General features: G+C 39.3%; 1 protein-coding gene and 1 pseudogene across 2 annotated transcripts in view; both read right to left on the bottom strand.

Moving 5' to 3' along the window:
- Csmd1 (CUB and Sushi multiple domains 1) overlaps positions 1–19,667 on the bottom strand; it is a 1,585,983-nt gene that overhangs the window by 787,611 nt on the left and 778,705 nt on the right. For both annotated transcript variants that reach the window (XM_060381443.1, XM_060381442.1), the window contains exon 5: positions 6,641–6,848. In XM_060381443.1, coding sequence (XP_060237426.1) covers positions 6,641–6,848 — 208 coding nt within the window. The remainder of the gene's footprint in view (positions 1–6,640; positions 6,849–19,667) is intronic.
- LOC110552209 (heterogeneous nuclear ribonucleoprotein H2-like) lies at positions 7,969–10,829 on the bottom strand (annotated as a pseudogene).

A 19,667-nucleotide genomic window follows, 5' to 3' on the forward strand; every position in this document is an offset into this window, starting at 1 on the left:
GACTTCTTGTCTTCACAGCCTCTCTGGGACATACTTTTCCTGTCTGAAGACGAGTGTAATAGCCTCTGCAGGGGCTGTGGTCGACACAGCTTACTTTTTCCTGGCACACAGGAAGTGTTCTGTAAATATGATCATTCAGTATGACTTAGAAAAGTATACTGTTCAAAAAATTTTTAAAGAGAAGATACTTTGATTTGTAAGTATAGAATAAGAATTGCACTAACACATTGACTATATCCTTAGGTAAGTTGCTAACCCGTAGATGTCTCTGAGTGAATAAAAACATGAGACAGTGAGCACAACACAAATATCCCCCTCTCTGCTTCCTGGCTATGGCCTCTTTGCAATCTGCTGCCTTCCCCTCCCCCACGACAGCTAGAGCTGTCCTTCCTGCAAAGCCTTCCTTGCTGCCCAGAGCTGCACTGTCAGACACATCTTTCTTTCTTAAGTTTCTTTGGTCAGGCATTTTGTCACAGCCACAGGACAAGTAACTAATGTGCAATGAATCAAGGATATTAGGTTGAGGTCAGGCAGTACCTCATTCTGTGCTACCTTGTGAATTTTCTGTAGAATGAATTCCAAATGAGCTGTTGCAATACTGCAGCAGGAGTGGGTAGAACACCTCTTTGGGTTTGGGGCAGGTGAGGGGAAGGGTTCTTTGAAGGAAATCTACTGCTCACTGGAGCTCTGTAACCTTCTTCATTAGAAATTAAATGTACACTAAGTCAATTATCAATTAAGTGACAAGTTGGATAAACATTGTAGGCATTAATTGACCCTTCAAGGGTTCTTTGAAGCTCACTGGGCTGCTCCAGTTTCTTTGAAGTCTTGTTTTGGCTTCAGCCAGCTACTGATTAGATTGATTTAATAGTGAGATTGTGCTGGGTTAATGGGAACAAAATAAAGTGCATTCATACAGTGTTGTTTTTCCATGGACAGGAAGTCATGGCCAGGGCAGAGCAGGAGAGGGTACTTAGTTAGCTGCCTACTCATAGAGTACAAAATAACAAATTGGATCATATATTTTCCTCCAAACAAATAGAGATAAATTTGTCTGAAGGGCAGGTGTTTCCTCTGCATATCTCCTGTGGCATTCTTCATCTAGACACTCCTCTATTCACCTTGCAAACACTGCCTAGCTTGGAATGGCCACATGGAGTCAAGGAGCTGTATAACCATACAAAGAGACAATTGAGGGGTGCAGAGGAGTGAGACTCTTGAGTGTGGATGTGGCCTAGGGCTAAGGCTGAGTTGTAAAGGAAGGGAGAATAATAGAAGGACTTCTAGCCCTGCCCAGGAAGACTTGCTAAGGCTTCTGCATCCTACCTTAGCAGCCTGAGAGAGATGCTCAGCTTGGGGCAGGGCAAAGTCTCCATGCTTTCCCTTGCTCCTCCCTCACAGTCATGTGAAGCTGTGTACAGTCCCTAACACATGAAGAGAACACATTCCATCCCTCCATTCCCATACGAAGATAACACAATCCTCACCCTTCAACCCCTATGTCTTAAATTAGAAATTGTAAGTGATTAACTCAGAAAAAACATCAACTTCCATTCTTGGTATTTTTAGAGTCATAGAACACACCATCATATCAGTTTAGGAAGATCAAATCAGACAGTTTTGCTGCTTTTTTTTAAATGCTTACTTGAAATTTTATTTTTATTCTATGTATTTATCTTATGTGAAGGAGCACATAGGTACACCATATGTGTGCAGTGCCCACAGATGTAAGGAGAGGGCACCATATCCATTAGGGCTGTGTTGCGACGGTTCTGATCCACCATGTAGTACTGAGTACTGAAGCTGAGTACATGTTGTAAGAGTAACAAGTGCTCTTCAACACTGAGCCATCTCTCCAGCCTATTATTTAAAATTACAATAAAAACCATAGTTACAAGAGCCTTTTGCAAGTCAACTAGAAAGAGCAGCTCTGCTCTTAAGTGCCACTATGAGTTCTACATGACTACATGAAAACCTAAAATAATAATAATAATAATAATAATAATAATAATAATAAAAAATCAGACTTGCTCAATATGCACACAGGTAGCAAGCTTTAAATCCCCATATTTAACACAAATAAGAGTTTGGCAAATGAGATTCAGTTTGTTGAGGCTGCCTCTACTGTAGTCATGGCAACACGGAGCAACGAAATTATAGCAGAGTTGGTTATTTCACTGGAAAAGTAATGAAAATAAAGCTAATCCCATTATTATTCTCAACAATTTTCCAAGGAGTTTCCTCTTACCATGTCCTTGCTTGTTCATCCTGTCTTTAAAAACAGATTATTGGGAAATTGCCCATGTGTGCCCTCTCTGAACTTAGAGCCATTAGCACCATCCTACTGCCTCTGAGGCATAACCTTGTTTTGGAGACAAGGCCAAGTTCATCCTCCTCCCTACTTTTCTTGCAATCCTGGTATGGATAAATCTTCTAAATATACCAATTTGGGCCATTAAACATTTCAGAGACTGTCACTAAAATTATAGTAAAATAATAGTCTTTTAAAAGATAAGCCAGATAATACACATTTGTATAAATCTTGAAAGCGTGCTCCCAATTATTCTATTTTAAATTTGAAGTGTGTTCATGTGGGCTTGATGGTTATTTAAGAAAACCATCTTTTTTTCTTTTCAGCCTTCACTGAAGATTAATGGCTTGATGTGAGTTCCATTTAAAGTAACACTCCATATGGACACGTCAAGACAATTCCCTTTGTAATTACAATAAGCACTGATTGTCACCCAAGTAAAATAAATAAGTAAGCCCTTTGGCCCCCTCTCATGACGTATACAGTGGTGCATGGTTTTTCAGTGGACCTGTCTCCTCAGCAGCAGCAATCTCTGTAAGGCACAGGAAGACAGCTTGCAGCTGAGTAAAGGTGCATCCCCGTTAGAACACCGATGCTCCCCAAGTGGTATATCTCTGGAGGCCAAGGTACAGTGATGGCAGAGCATGGCAGACATACACCCTGAGCTTGAGGCTGTTCCCTGGAGGCCCTTCTCTCTGTTGCCCTTCCTGTGTCCCAGGTTCTTGTTCATATAACAGATGAAAGTGCTCAGAGTTCATAAGGGTAAACACATCCTTCATGGCTCTTGCATTTCCAACAAATGGGGCCCGATGAGTCATTATCATAATGAGGGTCAGGAATGAAACTTCCTACAGAATACAAAGGCTGCTCATGGGGACAGGCTGGTGTAATACGGAGCACAGTTTATAATTCAGGTACTTTCAGGGACAAAGTCCCTCTAGTAAATTTCCCAAAAAGATTCTATGGAGATCTCAGAGGGCTAAAGGAAGTTTCCCCATTCTAACCACAGCAGTTGGGGCTCTTTACAAAGCTGGACAATTTTTCGCTGACCAAGAGTTTTTTCCACTGTTGCTTGTTGCCCATGAGTGGGTTGTGGTAGGTGCACTGGGGAGTGGAAGGGAGAGGAAAGGAAAGGGAATGGAAGGAAGGGGCGGAGAGGTACAGTAGAAAAAAAGGAAAGGGCAGAGGAGAAGACCCATCTGTGATAAGGAATTGAATAAAGAGCACAAGAAGGGAAGAGGGGAGGAGAGGAGGAGAAGGGAGAAGGGAAAGAGAAGGGAAGACCAGATGAGGAAGGGGGAGGGAAGAAGAGGAGGGGATCAGAGAATGAGGATGAAAGGAGAGAATTCATCTGTGATGAGTAAAGAAATAAACAAAGTGGAGGGGAAAGGAAGGGAGAGGTGAGGAATGGGAGAGGACTCAGTGTGATGAAAGAAATAGGGGAAATTAGAGAACAGGATATCCTCTGGCTCCAGAGCAGAGCTGAATAGTGGCATCTTGTCCTCTCAGTGACACTCACACAGGAAAGAGCTCCTTTCTGGGGTCACAATCATCTCCCTGGCAACTGCCTTGGCTTTACTTTTTATTTTAGTCATTTATGTTGTCACCTGAACTCCCACACTCTCTGCCTTTCTTTTCTTTTTTAAAAATACTATTTTTATTTTATTATTACTTTAATTTATTTACTTTACTTCTCAAGGGTGCCCTCTCCCTCCTTTTCTCCCAGTCCCTTTCCTACCTCCTTTTCCCCCTTCCCCTCTGCCTTTACTCCCAGAAAAAAGGAAGTCCCCTTTCCCCCATATCAACGCTCCCCAGCACACCATATCACATCAAGACTGAGCATATCTTCATCCCCTGAGGCCAGGCAAGGCAGCCCTGCCAGGGGGAAGTGATTCAAAAGCAGGCAAAAGAGTCCATATTAGACACATCCCCTCCCTCTCCACTTGCCAGAAGCCACATATAAAGACCAAGCCACCCATTATATGGTTTGGAGCTAGGCCCTCTGTGCCTTTCTTATATCAACTTTGTTTGGCAAAAAAGAGCACTACAGTGTATAAACACTAAGTTCATCCCCTTTTTCCAATCTTTTTCCCATGCTGACACTTTACAGCAAGGCCATCAGTCAACACCCAACATGCCCAGGTTCTCACAAATTTAAAGTTGACCAAGTCATTTCTGTGATTCGTTTACCATATATTTTCCATTTTCAAGCACTTTATGTAACTATAAAGTAGTTTTCCATTAACAAATTATATAGTTAAAAAGTTAGAAGCATTTTGATAACCTGTTTCTACAGTAATGATTGGCAGAACTTAGGCACATAATTAATGACTTTGTCTTGTGAACTTAAAAGGCATCTAACTATAATAACTTCCTAGGGCCTTGTGCAAGATCCAGGAGTCACTGGTGATGGGAATTAGGGTGGAATTTGGCCAGCATTGGGTTTTCAGTCGGGGTTTGGGTACTTAGCGCTGATTCTCAGTAACAAGTGATATGTAAGGATTCTAGCACATTCCAGAGGTTGAGGAAAAACAGCTGATATCAAGGTCCTTCCTATTCACAGTAAATCAAATTGTACAGCTCAGGAAAATGGGTGTGTAGTCTTTTTAAATCAGCACACAATGAAGTACAAAGTCATCATTGTACTTAGTCTGGAGTGATCCCCTCATCATTCTTGCCCCAGCTGTGCCATTGAATGCTTCCATGCCTCCCTCCATAGTCTCCTTTCTACTTTGGTCACATTTTTGAATGCCTTTCCAATATCATTTTTAAAAGCCTTCTAGTCCTCTCTTGACCCGCTTTGTAGTCTTCTGACCTCTGCATTTATACACACACACACTCACACACACTCACACAGACACATGCACATGTGTGGACACACACACGTATTTGTATTCATCTTATTGTTTTATGAGTATATTTTGCCTGCACAGTTGTCCTGCAAAGTGTCCTGGGTCACTTTGATTAACGTATTTTTTTTCTAGGCCCATCCATTTTCTGCAAATTTTGATTTCCTAACTGCTGAATAAAACTCCACCATGTTTATATACCACATTTTCATTATTCATTATTTATTCATTCAATATCTGTTGATGGACATTTAGATTGATTACATTTCCTTTGTCCTTCAGAGTCACAATAAACATGGATGTACAGATGACTCTTGTGAGATGCTTAGTCCTTTGGGTGTATGCCCAGAGGTATGCAGCTGTGTTCTAATGAAGTTCTATTTTAATCTTTACTTCTCTAATTGAAGTAATATTTAACATGAGAGAGTACTTGGAAGGAAAGTACTTACCCATTTGTGTGAACATGGAGTTTCTAGTTTTAGAAAACAAAATAAAATTCAATTCTATGTTAAGGACTGGTATAAAAGAGAATCTTGTTATAGCAGGTTTCACATTTAGCATTGCCTTTTTTTTTTCACCTCTGAATTGAAGACACAACTGAAAGCCACAGAAATATTTTAACACTTCCTCAACTCACTCTTCTACCTGAACACACATGGCTGATCATTCCTGTAATTGTATATTCTCAAATTATCTCATGGTTCAAGCCCCAAGCTAGACAAATGAAGCAACTTTAAAGTGCCAAAATTATTTAAATAATTAAAGCAAAAGAAACTCCAACTAAAAACAATAGCTTAAAGATAATGAAGCAGGAATCAAGCTCTCTTACATCCATCCTTTCAATTCTCCATTTTCATTCACGCTGTATTCATGAACACAGTGAAGGCGGCTCTGCTTTGGGCACCCCAGCACCTAAGCCAATTATAACTGATCAAATCGTGATCCCCCATCTTCTCTCTGGCACACACCCAATAACTGACCTCCAACTGGTCAGTCTCAGTCACACACCAGGCTAGAGTCCACACTGGCTGTTTGAGATCTATCCTCACCAGCAGTTCTGTACTTGTGTGCACCTCTTCACAGAGGGGCAAGAATGCATCATGGTCCCTCTGCCAAGTTCATCACTGTTTTCCAAGAAGAGAGAAAATGAACCTCAGAGGCAAAAAACATTTACTCAAAGAGAGTTAACTCTAGATGAAAACCAAGGCCACCAGGTCCCCCTAAGATCTTCATGGGTAGATTTGAGTGTAACATGAGAGAAGAAAAGGACATTTAAATTACTGTATACATGCCTCCTCTAGCTTCAAATGCCAGTACGGAGACACCGCAGACACTGGCAATGGTTACAACAAAGGACCAAAGAAGAAAATACCACACTCAAGTTGGCCAATAACTATCCACTGACAGCACGTGGCAGATACTCTTTCTCCTGGAAAGAGGCAAAGATGTCTGAGAGGTCATATGACTTCCCCAAACTCACCATATGGATGGCGCTTCTGTCCCGCTGATCTCTAAAAAGTCATATCCTTCCTCCAGCTGGAAGTCAGTAAAAACAAGGGCAATGGTGTCCCCAGGCTCAGCCAGGATGGTCCACGTGCAGTCGGCATTGTTTTCATACTCCGAGGGAAAGTGAGGACTGGATATAGAACCACTGGTTCCTCTTAGGGTTCCCCCGCAGGCTCCCTCAGCTGCAGGGGCAGAAATGAAAAAGCAATTCAATTCCCAGAACCCTGTCACAAATGAGTGTGTTCACAAATACCCCTACTGACCAGCAACAAACTGTTTCTGAATTCAGAATGAAGATAATCTAAAAAGATCAATTCTAGGTAATTAATTCAGCTTCATTTTATACAATGGTTAAATTACATTATCAACCCAATGTCAGAGTGAGAAAAGGAAAGCCAATTTAATGCATAAATAAATGTACCTAAGCATAACTTAAAAATACCTATACCTACACTTAAGTGTAATTAAGCTCTTCATAGGGAGATACAAGACAGATCTTTATACTTACTATTTTTTTCCAGTTTTTAAAAGGCAGATTTATTTAACAAGTTTCACTTAATATAATACATCTAAGTGGAAATAGCAATTCAAGGTAAGATTTAAATAAAACCCTCAGAATTCCATACAAATGACATGACCAAACTCCTAAAGTATTGGTATCACATCTCAAAATTGTCCCAGATCTAAAAAAAAAAAAAAAGTGAACATTCACACGCCTTGCCTTACAAAATATTAACAAAAAAGCTAGAATTAACAAACGTGCCAAAATTGTCACTTTGAATCATAGACACATCTCCTGTATTTGATTTTAACTGAAAAGGCTGTTTCTCAACATGCATCTTAAGTTTTCAATGTCTTGTGGTATAAGAGCAGTATTTAACGTAAGAAAAACTGCTTTAACAGGAAATATGCCCATTGCTTAAGTACACTGCTACAGCATAACTAACTTGAGGAGAGCTGAAAGTGGATTTAACAATGATGGTCAATACTGAACTTGTTATTACATCCTAGATGAATATTTTCAGTATTCAAAATTGCTGAGCTTAAAGTTTGAACACAATCTTAACTTTAACTTTACAGTAATCACGAATCACAGCTTATAATGCAAATCTGTTAGTTTTAAAGTTTGTTCTTTCTCAAAAAAATAATGAGAAAGAACAAAGAACTGAAAAATAGTGATCAGAAGCCATTGTGTTTCCAATTTACTGATCATACTGGATATGCTGGACAGACTTCCTTCTCTATCCAGTTCTTATAAATACAACTTTTATTGCTATAGAAGCCATTTGGCAATCCCTCTCCCTAAGCAAGGTTTGACTGATAGTCCCTTGAGTGTTCCTGAAGAACTTGTTGATATCTGCTCAGACTGCTCTGACCACCATAAACTCTTCTATAACCACTACCTAGCTGCTGGCTGGCATCTTCTCCATAACTAGACTGGTTGGATAAACCCATACCTCCCATCATCTGGCTACCGTAGGCACTACTGCTTGCCTCTGCCATAGAATTCAGAAAGAATTCTACATAACTATGATCATAAGCTCCTCCACTTGTCCCCGCAGTAGAATTCAAGAAGAGCTCCACACACCTGTGCTTCATATTTGCTTTATCTTTTGCAATAGCTGCCACAGCCTCTTCATGAGCAGCAAACTCAGCATCTGCCTTGCCTGTACCTCTGCCATTGGGACCTACTTCAATGTGTACTCTCGTGGGATTAAGAGGTGCAAAAAGCTCTGTATCCCATTTTTAAATGGATTATTTGATTTGTAGATGTTTAGCTTCTTGAATTCTTTGTATATTCTGGATATTATCCCTTTGTTGGATGTAGGATTGGTGAAGATATTCTCCCAATCTGTAGACTGCTGTTTAGTTCTATTGATAGTGTCCTTTGCTTTACAGCTTTTCAGTTTCATGAGATCCCATTTATTAATTGTAGATCTTAGACCCTGAGCTGTTGGTGTTGTGTTCAGGAAGTTGTCTCCTGTGCCAATGAGTTCAAGACTCTTACCCACTTTCTCATCTAGCAGATTTAGTATATCTGGTTTTATTTTAAGGTCTTTGATCCACTAAGACTTGAGTTTTGTGTAGGGTGATAAATATGGATCTATTTTTATTTTTGTATATGTGGACATCCAGTTGGGCCAGGACCATTTGTTGAAGATGCTGGTTTTTTTTTTTTGTTGTTGTTGTTTTTGCTTTTGTTTTTTCCCATTGTATGGTTTTGTCACCTCTGTAAAAAATCAGGTGTGCATAGATGTGTGGGTTATTTCTGGGTTTTCAGTTGAATTCCATTGATAAACCATACACAGAAGTAAACAGAGAATCCTAAACAGAGGAATCTGTAATGGCTGAAAAGCACTTAAAGAAATGCTCAACGTCCTCATAAGGGAAATGCAAATCAAAATTACTTTGAGATTCCATCTTAACCTGTCAAAATGGCTAAGATAAAAAACTCAAGTGACAACACATGCTGGAGAGGATGTGGATAAAGGGGTAACATTCTTCCATTGCTGGTGGGAGTGCAAACTTGTACAACCTTTCTAATTTGGAAAACAATCTGGCACTTCTCAGAAAACTGGAAATAGCCATACCCCAAGACCCAGCTATACCCCTCCTGAGCATACACCCAAAAGACGCTCCACTATACAACAAGGACATTTGCTCAACCATGTTCATAGCAGCTTTATTCATAATAACCAGAATCTGGACCCAGACGTTCCTCGGTTGAGGAATGGATACAAAAATTGTGGTAAATTTACACAATGGAATACTACTCAGCCATTAAAATCAAGGAAATCATGAAATTTGCATGTAAATCTATCTATCTAGAAAAGATCATCCTGAGTGAAACAACACAGACCCAGAAAGACACACGTGATATACTAATTTATAAGCAGATTTTAGTCATATACTACAAAATAGACATACTACAATGCTAAGTAGTATGGGCTTATCCCTATGGACAATTTAGGCTTTATGTGATCCCACTAGTTAGGGCAATGGGGGATATCTCTGACATGGACTATGTTGCCTCCTTTGTGATCACTTCCCCCTGATGGGGCTTCCCTGCAAGGCCACAGGGGGCCACAGGGGAGGAAGACACAGTCCTCATGTGAATAAGTGAGCTGAGATGTCTGAGTAGGGAGGGTCCCCTATTCTAAGGAATAGGGGAAACAGGAAGCTAGAGGGAGGATGGGACTGGGAGGAGAGAAGGGAGGGGGCCTATGACTGAGATGTAAATGGAATTAATAAAGAAAATTAAATAAAATAAGAGGAAAAACTGTACATATCATTGTCAGTGGTTCTGTATGGTAACCCCCTCCTGTGTATGAAGTGCCCTGTGGTGGAAAATAGAGCCGCCATCTCCACGTCTATGATGAGACATTCCTGAGAAGCAGTAGCTTAGGTCGCTTCCAAATCTATCAGACCCCAAACCATACCCGTCATTATAACCTCTACAGTCATCATAGCCTCCACCACAGGGACCCTGCCTCTTCCTTCAAGCCCAGCTCCTTGCCAATGTTATTATACCCTCTTATGGCCCCTGGCCTGGGGTTGCAGAGTCACGAGCTTTCGAGGGGCATCACAGTGGTTCAGACCTCAGCTCTGCTACTCTGGAAGATTTCAGTGTACCTGTTCCCTATTCTCTCCTTATGTTTCTTTAAGGCCTTTTTGCCTCTCTCTTGTGGACCAAACTGCACAGAAGCCTCCCCTGTGCTGCACCCCTGAAAGTCCGCTGGCAGTGTCTCCCAATTTGGCATAATTTCCAACCCTGAAAATAACTGAACAATTTCTTCCTTGCTACAGCTAAATGGGAGTCCTCTAGGATATACAAAGCCATCATTGGTAGTATCAGAAATATTTGGTGCTGTATGCTTCAACATCCAATCCATTTCAACACTGTCGGACTTGAATACTTCAACACATCTGTGTCCCATGGTTTCTTCAACTGTCTTTAAAGCCAATTTTACTTTATCTTCAGATTCAAGTTCAGCAGATGCTTCACCACTTGGTCTGCCTTCTCCGGTGTAGATAGAATGAACACCTGATGTGTCATTTTGGATTTTGTGATCAAAGAAGATTACTTCCTCAGCCGAGCAGGACCAGGGAAGGCCCCTGACCTTCACTGTGAACCTCTCTCTGCCCTCTGTGTTCAGCGTCATGGTGACTGGTGGGCTCTTGGTGGCAAGCTTGGCTCAATGCAATTTCAACGTGGCCTTTAACCCTGCTAGAGTTTCTTCCAGGAATCTGGTCAATAAAAATATTTTTTTTTTAATGTTTTCTGTGACACTCCAAGGAGAGTGGGAAGTTTTTCTCCTTCCCTCAAACAGCTATAGCGAGACAATAGATGATGACCAGAACTAATTCTGCAATTAATCATGTCTATACTTACTATTTACTGTGTATGCAACTTTTCAGTATGTGGACACTTCTTCTAAATATTACTATAAAATTGTCAGGTTTATGCATGGATACATCATACACATAAATGAGCATTAACAAACAACATAACTTTACTTAATATTTAGAATTTATTCTTCTATGTAGTTTCTTAGCATGCTCCCAAATTTAATTGTTTCAATGCAAAACCAGCTGCAATACCAGTTTTGTTAAATTAAATTCACAAAAAATGTTGACCGGTGAATCTAGCATCCAACATAATATAATAGTTGAATGGCTGAAATATGTATATTTAAATCCAGCCTTTGAGACTCACATGCAGTGAATAATTCTTTTGTTGTTGTTGTTTTGTTTATTTTAATTTTTTATTAATTACACTTTATTCACTTTGTATGCCCCCTGTGATTCCCTCCCTCCTCCCATCCCAATACCTCCCTTCCTCCACCCTCTGCATGCATGCCCCTCCCCAAGTCCACTGGTAGGGGAGGTGTTCTTTTCCTTCCTTCTGATCCTAGTCAATTAGATCTCATCAGGAGTGGCTGCATTGTCTTCTTCCGTGGCCTGGTAATGCTGCTTCCCCCTCAGGGGGAGGAAATTAAAGAGCAGGCCAATCAGTTCATGTCAGAGACAGTCCCTGTTCCTATTACAGTAGAACCCACTTGGATACTGAACTGCCATGGGCTACATCTGTACAGGGGTCTTAGCTTATCTCCATGCATAGTCCTTGGTTGGAATATCAGTCTCAGGAAAGACCCCTCTGCTCAGATTTTTTGGTTCTGTTGCTCTCCTTGTGGAGTTCCTGTCCTCTCCAGGTCTTACTGTTTCCCACTTCTTTCATAAGATTCCCTGCACTCTGCCCAAAGGTTGCCCATAAGTGTCAGCATCTGCATTGACAGTCTGCAGGACAGAGCCTTTCAGAGGTCCTCTGTGTCAGGCTCCTGATTTGTTCCCTCTTTTCTCCTTCTTCTGATGTCCATCCTCTTTGCCTTTCTGGATGGGAATTGAGCATTTTAACAAGAGTCCTCCCTATTGATTAGTTTCTTTAGGTGTATAGATTTTAGTAGGTTTATCCTATATTATATGTCTATATGAGTGAGTATATACTGTGTATATCTTTCTGCTTCTGGGACAGCTCGCTCAGGATGATCTTTTCCAGATCCCACCATTTACCTGCAAATTTCATGATTTCTTTGTTTTTTATTGCTAAGTAATATTCCATTGTATAGATATACCAAAATTTGTGCATCTATTCCTCCATTGAGGGCATCTGGGCTGTTTCCAGCATCTGCCTATTACAAATAAGGCTGCTACAAATATGGTTGAGCAAATGTCCTTATTGTGTACTTGAGAACCTTTTGGGTATATGCCTAGGAGTGGTATAGCTGGATTTTGAGGAAGCACTATTCCTCGTTGTCTGAGAAAGTGCCAGATTGATTTCCAGAATGGTTATACAAGTTTACATTCCCACCAGCAGTGGAGGAGGGTTCCCCTTTCTCTACAACCTCTCCACCATGTGTTGTCTCTTGAGTTTTTGATTCTGGCCATTCTGACAGGTGTAAGGTGAAATCTGATGGTCGTTTTGATTTGCATTTCCTTGATGGCTAATGAGGTTGAGCATTTCTTTAAGTGTTTCTTTGCCATTCGATATTCCTCTATTGAGAATTCTCTGTTTAGCTCTGTTCCCCATTTTTTAATTGGATTACTTGCTTTTTTGCTGTTTAAGTTATTTAGTTCTTTATAGATACTGGATATTAGTCTTCTGTCAGATATAGGGTTGGTGAAAATCCTTTCCCAATCTGTAGGCTGTTCTGATGACAGTGTCCTTTGCTTTACAGAAGCTTTTCAGTTTCATGAGGTCCCATTTATTGATTGTTGTTCTTAGAGCCTGTGCTGTTGGTGTTCTGTTCAGGAAGTTATCTCCTGTGCCAAGGAGTTTAAGGCTCTTCCCCACTTTTTCTTCTAAGTGGTTTAGTGTGTCTGGTTTTATGTTGAGGTCTTTGATCCACTTGGACTTTAGTTTTGTGCAGAGTGATAAGTATGGATCTATTTGCATTTTCTACATGTAGACATACAGTTAGACCAGCACCATTTGTTGAAGATGCTGTCTTTTTTTTCACTGAATGATTTTGGCATATTTGTCAAAAATAAGGTGTCCATAAGTGTGTGGATTTATGTCAGTGTCTTCTATTTGATTCCATTGATCCACCAGTCTGTTTCTATGCCAGTACCATGAAGTTTTTAGTATTGTTGCTCTATAGTACAGCTTGAGATCAGGGATGGAGATACCTCCTGAAGATCTTTTACTGTAGAGAATTGTTTTAGCAATTCTGGGTTTCTTGTTGTTTCATATAAAGGTGAGAATTTTTTTTCAAGGTCTGTAAAGAATTTTGTTGGTAATTTGATGGGAATTGCATTGAATCTGTAGATTGCTTTTTGTAAGATGGCCATTTTCACTATATTAACTCTGCCAAGCCATGAACATGGGAGATCTTTCCATCTTCTGATATCTTCTTCTAATTCTTTCTTCAGAGACTGGAAATTTTTTTCATACAAGTCTTTGACTTGCTAGTTTAGGTTCACACCAAGGTACTTTATGTCCTTTGTGGCTATTATGAAGGGTGTTGTTTCCCTAATTTCTTTCTTGGCCCTTTTGTCTTTTGTATACAGGAGGGCTACTGATTTTTTTTTTTTTGAGTTAATTTTGTATCCAGCCACTTTGATGAAGGTGTTACTCAGCTGTAGGAGTTCTCTGTTAGAATTTTTGGGGTCATTCAGGTATACTATCATATCATCTACAAAGAGTGATACTTTGACTTCTTTCTTTCCAGTTTGTATCCCCTTGTTCTCCTTCAATTGTCTTGTTGCTCTAGCAAAGACTTCAAGAACAAAGTTGAAGAGATATGTAGAGTGGACAGCCTTGCCTTGTCCCTGATTTCAGTGGGAATGATTTAAGTTTCTCTCCACTGAGTTTGATGTTGGCTATGGACTTGCTGTATATTGCCTTTACTATGTTCAGGTATGTGCCTTGTATCCCTGATTTCTCTAAGACTTTAAACATGAATGGATGTTGAATTTTGTCAAATGCCTTTTCAGCATCTAAGGAGATGATCATGTGGTTTTTCTCCTTCAGTTTGTTTATATGGTGGATCACATTGATGGATTTCCATATATTGAACCACCCCTGCATGCCTGGGATGAAGCCTACTTGGTTGTAGTGATTGATATCTTTGATGTGTTCTTGGATTCAGTTTGCAAGTATTTTGTTGAATATTTTTGCATCAATGTTCAGGGGGGGAGATTGGCCTGAAATTCTCTTTCTTTGTTGGGTCTTTGTGAGGTTTAGGTACCAAGGTGACTGTGGCTTCATAGAATGAGTTTGGTAGTGTTCCTTCTATTTCTATTTTGTGGAATAGTTTGAAGAGTATTGGTGTTAGCTCTTCTTTGAAGGTCTGATAGAATTCTGCACTGAAACCATCTGGCCCTGGGCTTTTTATGCATCATAAGCTTTTGATGATGGCTTCTTTTTCCTTAGGGGATATAGGACTATTTAATTGGTTTACCTGGTCTTGATTCAGCTTTGGCATGTAGAATCGGTCAAGAAAATTGTCCATTTCATTTAGATTTTCAAATTTTGAGGCATATAGACTTTGGAAGTAACACCTAATTATTCTTTGGATTTCTCAGTGTCTGTGGTTATGTCCCCCTTTTCATTTCTGATTTTGTTGATTTGGATACTTTCTCTCTGCCTTTTAGTTAGTTTGGCTAAGGGTTTGTCTATCTTGTCGATTTTCTCAAAGAACTAGCTTTTGGTTTCAATGATTCTTTGAATTGTTTTCTTTGTTTCTAATTTATTGATTTCAGCCCTGAGTTTTTATTATTTACAGCCATCTACTCCTCTTTGGTGTGTCTGCTTCTTTTTTCTCTAGGGCTTTTAGGTGATCCATTAAGTTGCTTGAATATGATGTTTCAAATTTCTTCTTGAAGGCACTTAGAGCTATGAACTTTCCTCTTAGCACTGCTTGCATTGTGTCCCATAAGTTTGGGTATATTGTGCCTCCATTTTCATTGAATTCTAGGAAGTCTTTAATTTCTTTCTTTATTTCTTTTCTGACCCAGCTGTCATTTAGTAGCAAATTGTTCAGTTTCCATGTGTGTGTAGGCTTTTTGCTATTTTTGTCATTGAGGTCCAGCTTTATTCCATGGTGATCAGATAGGATACAAGGGATTATTTCAATCTTCTTGTATCTGTTAAGTCTTGCTTTGTGACCAACTATATGGTCTATTTTGGAGAAGGTTCCATGAGGTGCTGAGAAGAAGGTAAATTCTTTTGTGTTTGGGTGAAAGGTTCTGTATGGGACCTCCTATGAGGTCCATTTGATTCATGACCTCTATCAAAGTTATTGTTTCTTTGTTTAGTTTCTGTTTTGTTGACATGTCTTTTGTTGAGAGGGGTGTTAAAGTCTCCCACTATTAATGCGTGGGGGTCTATGTGTGGTTTAAGTGTTATTAAAGTTTCTTTTACAAATGTGGGTCCCCTTGCATTTGAGGCATAGATGTTCAGGATTGTGATATCTTCCTGGTGGATTTTTTCCTTGTGAGTATGAAATGTCCTTCTCTATCTTTTTTGATTAATTTTGGTTGAAAATCTATTTTATTTTATATTAGAATGGCTACTTCTGCTTGCTTCTTGGGTCCATTTGCGTGGAAAACTGTCTTCCAGCCCTTTACTCTCAGGTAATGTCTATCATTGTGATTTAGGTGTGTTTCTTGTATGCAACAGATTGTTGGGTCTTGTTTACGTATCCATTCTGTTAGTCTGTGTCTTTTTATTGGAGAATTGAGTCCATTGATGTTGAGGAAGATTAATGACCAGTGGCTCTTAGATACTTTGATATTGATGTTGGCTATGGGTAGTGTTTTTGTGTGTTTGGCTACTTTTGGTTTTGCTATAGTGAGGTTATTTATTTCCTGTGTTTTCTTGAAAGTAGTTATTTTTCTTGGGGTGTATTTTTCCTTCTAGTATCTTTTATAACTCTGGATTTGTGTGTAGGTATTGTTGAAATTTGTTTTTGTCTTTGAATATCTTGTTTTCTCCATCTAAACTAGAAATCTGCAGAACAAACCTCACTGGATCCTTCTGGGAAAGCCCTCAGTAAGCAGTGGTGGTCTGGAAGCTGTGAGGGCGAGACTATGGGGCACCGTGCCCACCATATACCCCTCTGCTGAGGCTGAGCTCAGGGGCCCAGACGCACCTACAGTCCTCATGCATGTCTCCCACTGACAAAAACACTAAATGCTTTACACGGAGCACAGTGTAAGACATTGGCTTTCTGAAACATGGAGACAATAGTTTATAACATTGCAGTACATAAATAAAGATGTTAGAGGTTCGGAAAACATTAGGCATACCATTCTTCCAGTGATATGAGTGTTTGGAGGTTCAAATATAAAAGTTTAGCCAAGGATTTGTTTAATTATATTTATTTTAAAAACCCTCAAGATAAGTGAAAATTTGGAGAATGATATTCTTGGGATTCTGTTCTAATTACAATGGACAGTTCACTTTAACTTAAATTCATGAGCAAAGTACATGTGACAAAGCAATAACTCATGTTTCTCTCTTTTCAATCTATGTGTGTAAATCAGAATGCTACAATATTACACTTCCATTAAATGAAGCATGAGAGGATTAGTAACAACTCACAGCTAATTTTCATGGAATATGTCATGATCCGCATTTCTCGGGTTCTTTTCAGTTCCCAGGAATAATCATATGTTGAGGAAAAAAAATTCTATCAGGCCTTGACAGCCATTCTGCTCTGCAGCATGTGGCTTACATGCTGCCTTGTGCTAAATCCCAACTCCATGGCCAGCTACTAACACTTCAGGACCAGGGACAGCTCCAAGCCTCTGCTGCTTGAGTCCTAGGAAGGTACAGTTCTTAGTGAAATCACAGTTCTTGATTTGCCTCAACAGAAGTAAACTCCACACAGCTCCCAGGCCACACGTATAATTGTTTTTAATTCACCAAATAAAGAAAAGCATATTAAATTCTAGAAAAGCATGGGTGAAGTTGAGTCTTAACTCTAGGTTATTAGTCTTAGCACCACCAGCGTCTGGAACCATGGACATATTTGTTATCATTGGCTTCACTTTGCTTGTAGGAAGCAAAAGGTCCTGAAAATAGTTGCCTTTACATGGCTCATTTGTACAAGTAATTAGGAGACATAAGACCCTATCAAAATGGTATAGCAACTTTGAGTCAAGAATCACTATTACTTAGGAGATGTTTGACTTATTTATAGTTACTAAAATGGGGATGATGCTCATGGACTTTTTAAACGATCTGCTTACATAAGGCAATTTGACTTGAGAAAATACAATATTATTTGAAAACTGTCTCATTTTGATATAGCTAACATAATTGTTTTCCATAGAATAATAAATAAAACCTGTATGTAAGCCAACTGAAAAAGGAAGTAGCTATCAGATTTTTCTTAGCCAAAATATCTTTTTTTTTTTTGCTATAGAAAGACATAATAAGCATCTCAGTTATCAGAGTCCTGTGGTGTATAATCCTCACTAACTCATCTCTAGCCCTGAGAGATGTCTGTGAGGCAAACCAAAGTTAAAGTCCTTCACATTAATAATTCAAGTAGAGATGTGTCTCTTGGCTGATGTGTGTTACAAGCACAGTCTGGACCTACAAGAAAAAACAACTCTGTGGAAATGGGCAACGTTTTAGTAAACATTTTCTTTATATTGGATATTGAGATATTGGAAACATTAAGGGTGATTATTAAAAAGAGCTAAATCATTCTTGTCAGTATTTAGATATATATTAATACGTGGCATGTTTCATTCATCCCTCAAATGTTGATAAACAATAAAAACAGCATCAACATTTTAAAGTTTTAATAATAATTTGTTATTTTATAGAAATTTATATTTAGAAAAATAGAAAATATGGGGATATAATTAAATAAATCTTATTAAAAACCCATCCCTTCCTTTTTTGTAACAAAAAAGATCAAGTTAGTATCGAAGCTGCTGGGATAACATTTTGCTGTGAAGTTTAGTATGCAACATATTCTTTTAAAATGAGTGAGGGGCCCCAAATGTCAATAATTTAATTCAGGTTTTCAGAAACTATCACCCTAAAATTCTCACATGGACATGTGACAGCAAATCCTAGGTGTGGGCATGGTTCCCACACAAGATTTCACACATGAATTTTTAAAAAATACATTCTCTGTGAAATCTTATAAAAAAAATCTTTCATTTTAAGAAAAGGTTGACCAACTAAAGTAAGTCTGAATTTGTCTGAGTTAATCCAGGCAGAATGCACTGGTTTTAATTAGAGGTTTGCCAGCTCTACTGGTCTCTGTGAGTGGGAAACGAATGTGGGTGGAAACAAAGGGCACAGATTTCTATTTCCCCTGTGGGAATTTTGAACTTCTAAAAAGTCTTTTTTCTCAATTTAAAATTTCCCTTTCTGGGTATATGTCTAGCTAAAGTCTATTTTATACACACAGCTCAAAAACATCAAACAGAACCTGATTTAGAAGCGTAACTTTGCCGTGTCACAAAAAATTGAAAACTCTCAGATCTGCAAAGACAGCTGAGTCATTAAAATAGGGTGTAATGCAGCCACCCCATGTGATCACCCCATGTGTACAGCAGTGGTCAGTGATTCCTAATACCAGTCCAGGGAATCCCCATTTCAATGTCAACTTATAAAATGAAATATTTGCAAGGGCATGTACACTCTCTCCCCTACTTATATCGTCTAGGCAGCCTGCTGTCCAATATTGTCTTCTAGACCTCACAGGGAAGCTGTAGCCAGAAAATCCTAAAAATATGCCTTCCCCAACAAGACCTACATGATGACATCAAAACACGGAGCATAAATTCTGCAAGACTCTACTTTACATGAAGACCTAAAGGCTTTTAATGCTGAAAGAGGAAACTTTTCTTGTCTCTACTGTGCTCCAAAAGGTTATCCAACCCAAAGTAGGCTTTAACACATACATAATAGCAACACCACGAATGGGCTCTGTTGGTTGTTTGATTATATATTATGTATTAATGTGAATAATAATAATAATAACTAAAGAATTCTGAGCAAGCCACAAGGAACAAGCCCATAGCAGCACTTCTCCAAGGTTTCTGCATCAACTCTTGATTCTGGGTACTTGCTTTGAGTTCTGCCCAGCCTTCCCTTGGTGATGGACTATACTGTGGAACTGTGAACACAAATAAACTCTTTTGTATTGCTTTTGGTCATGGTTTTTTTTTTATCACAGCAACAGAAAAGTAATTAAGGCAAGCCTGTTACCCACTTTATGCTGTGTGTCACATGCCCTCCTCTCCTACGTCTATATTATTAGAGCAAAACTCAAGACTTTCCAGGGGCCACAGGTGGTTATATTCCCCTGACTTCCATGTCTCAAGTCCTGGGATGATTCTAACACCTTCCTCTGCTGCCACTCTTCCATCCAGGAGCACAGAACACCTAGGCCTCCTCCCCATCAAGCTGTTTGATTTCAATGGGCATTTCCCATAGGAGACTATACCACTAGTCAGCAATTTAAAAACTA

Source organism: Meriones unguiculatus, chromosome 4, assembly GCF_030254825.1.
Source record: "Meriones unguiculatus strain TT.TT164.6M chromosome 4, Bangor_MerUng_6.1, whole genome shotgun sequence".
Classification (NCBI taxonomy): Eukaryota; Metazoa; Chordata; class Mammalia; order Rodentia; family Muridae; genus Meriones; species Meriones unguiculatus.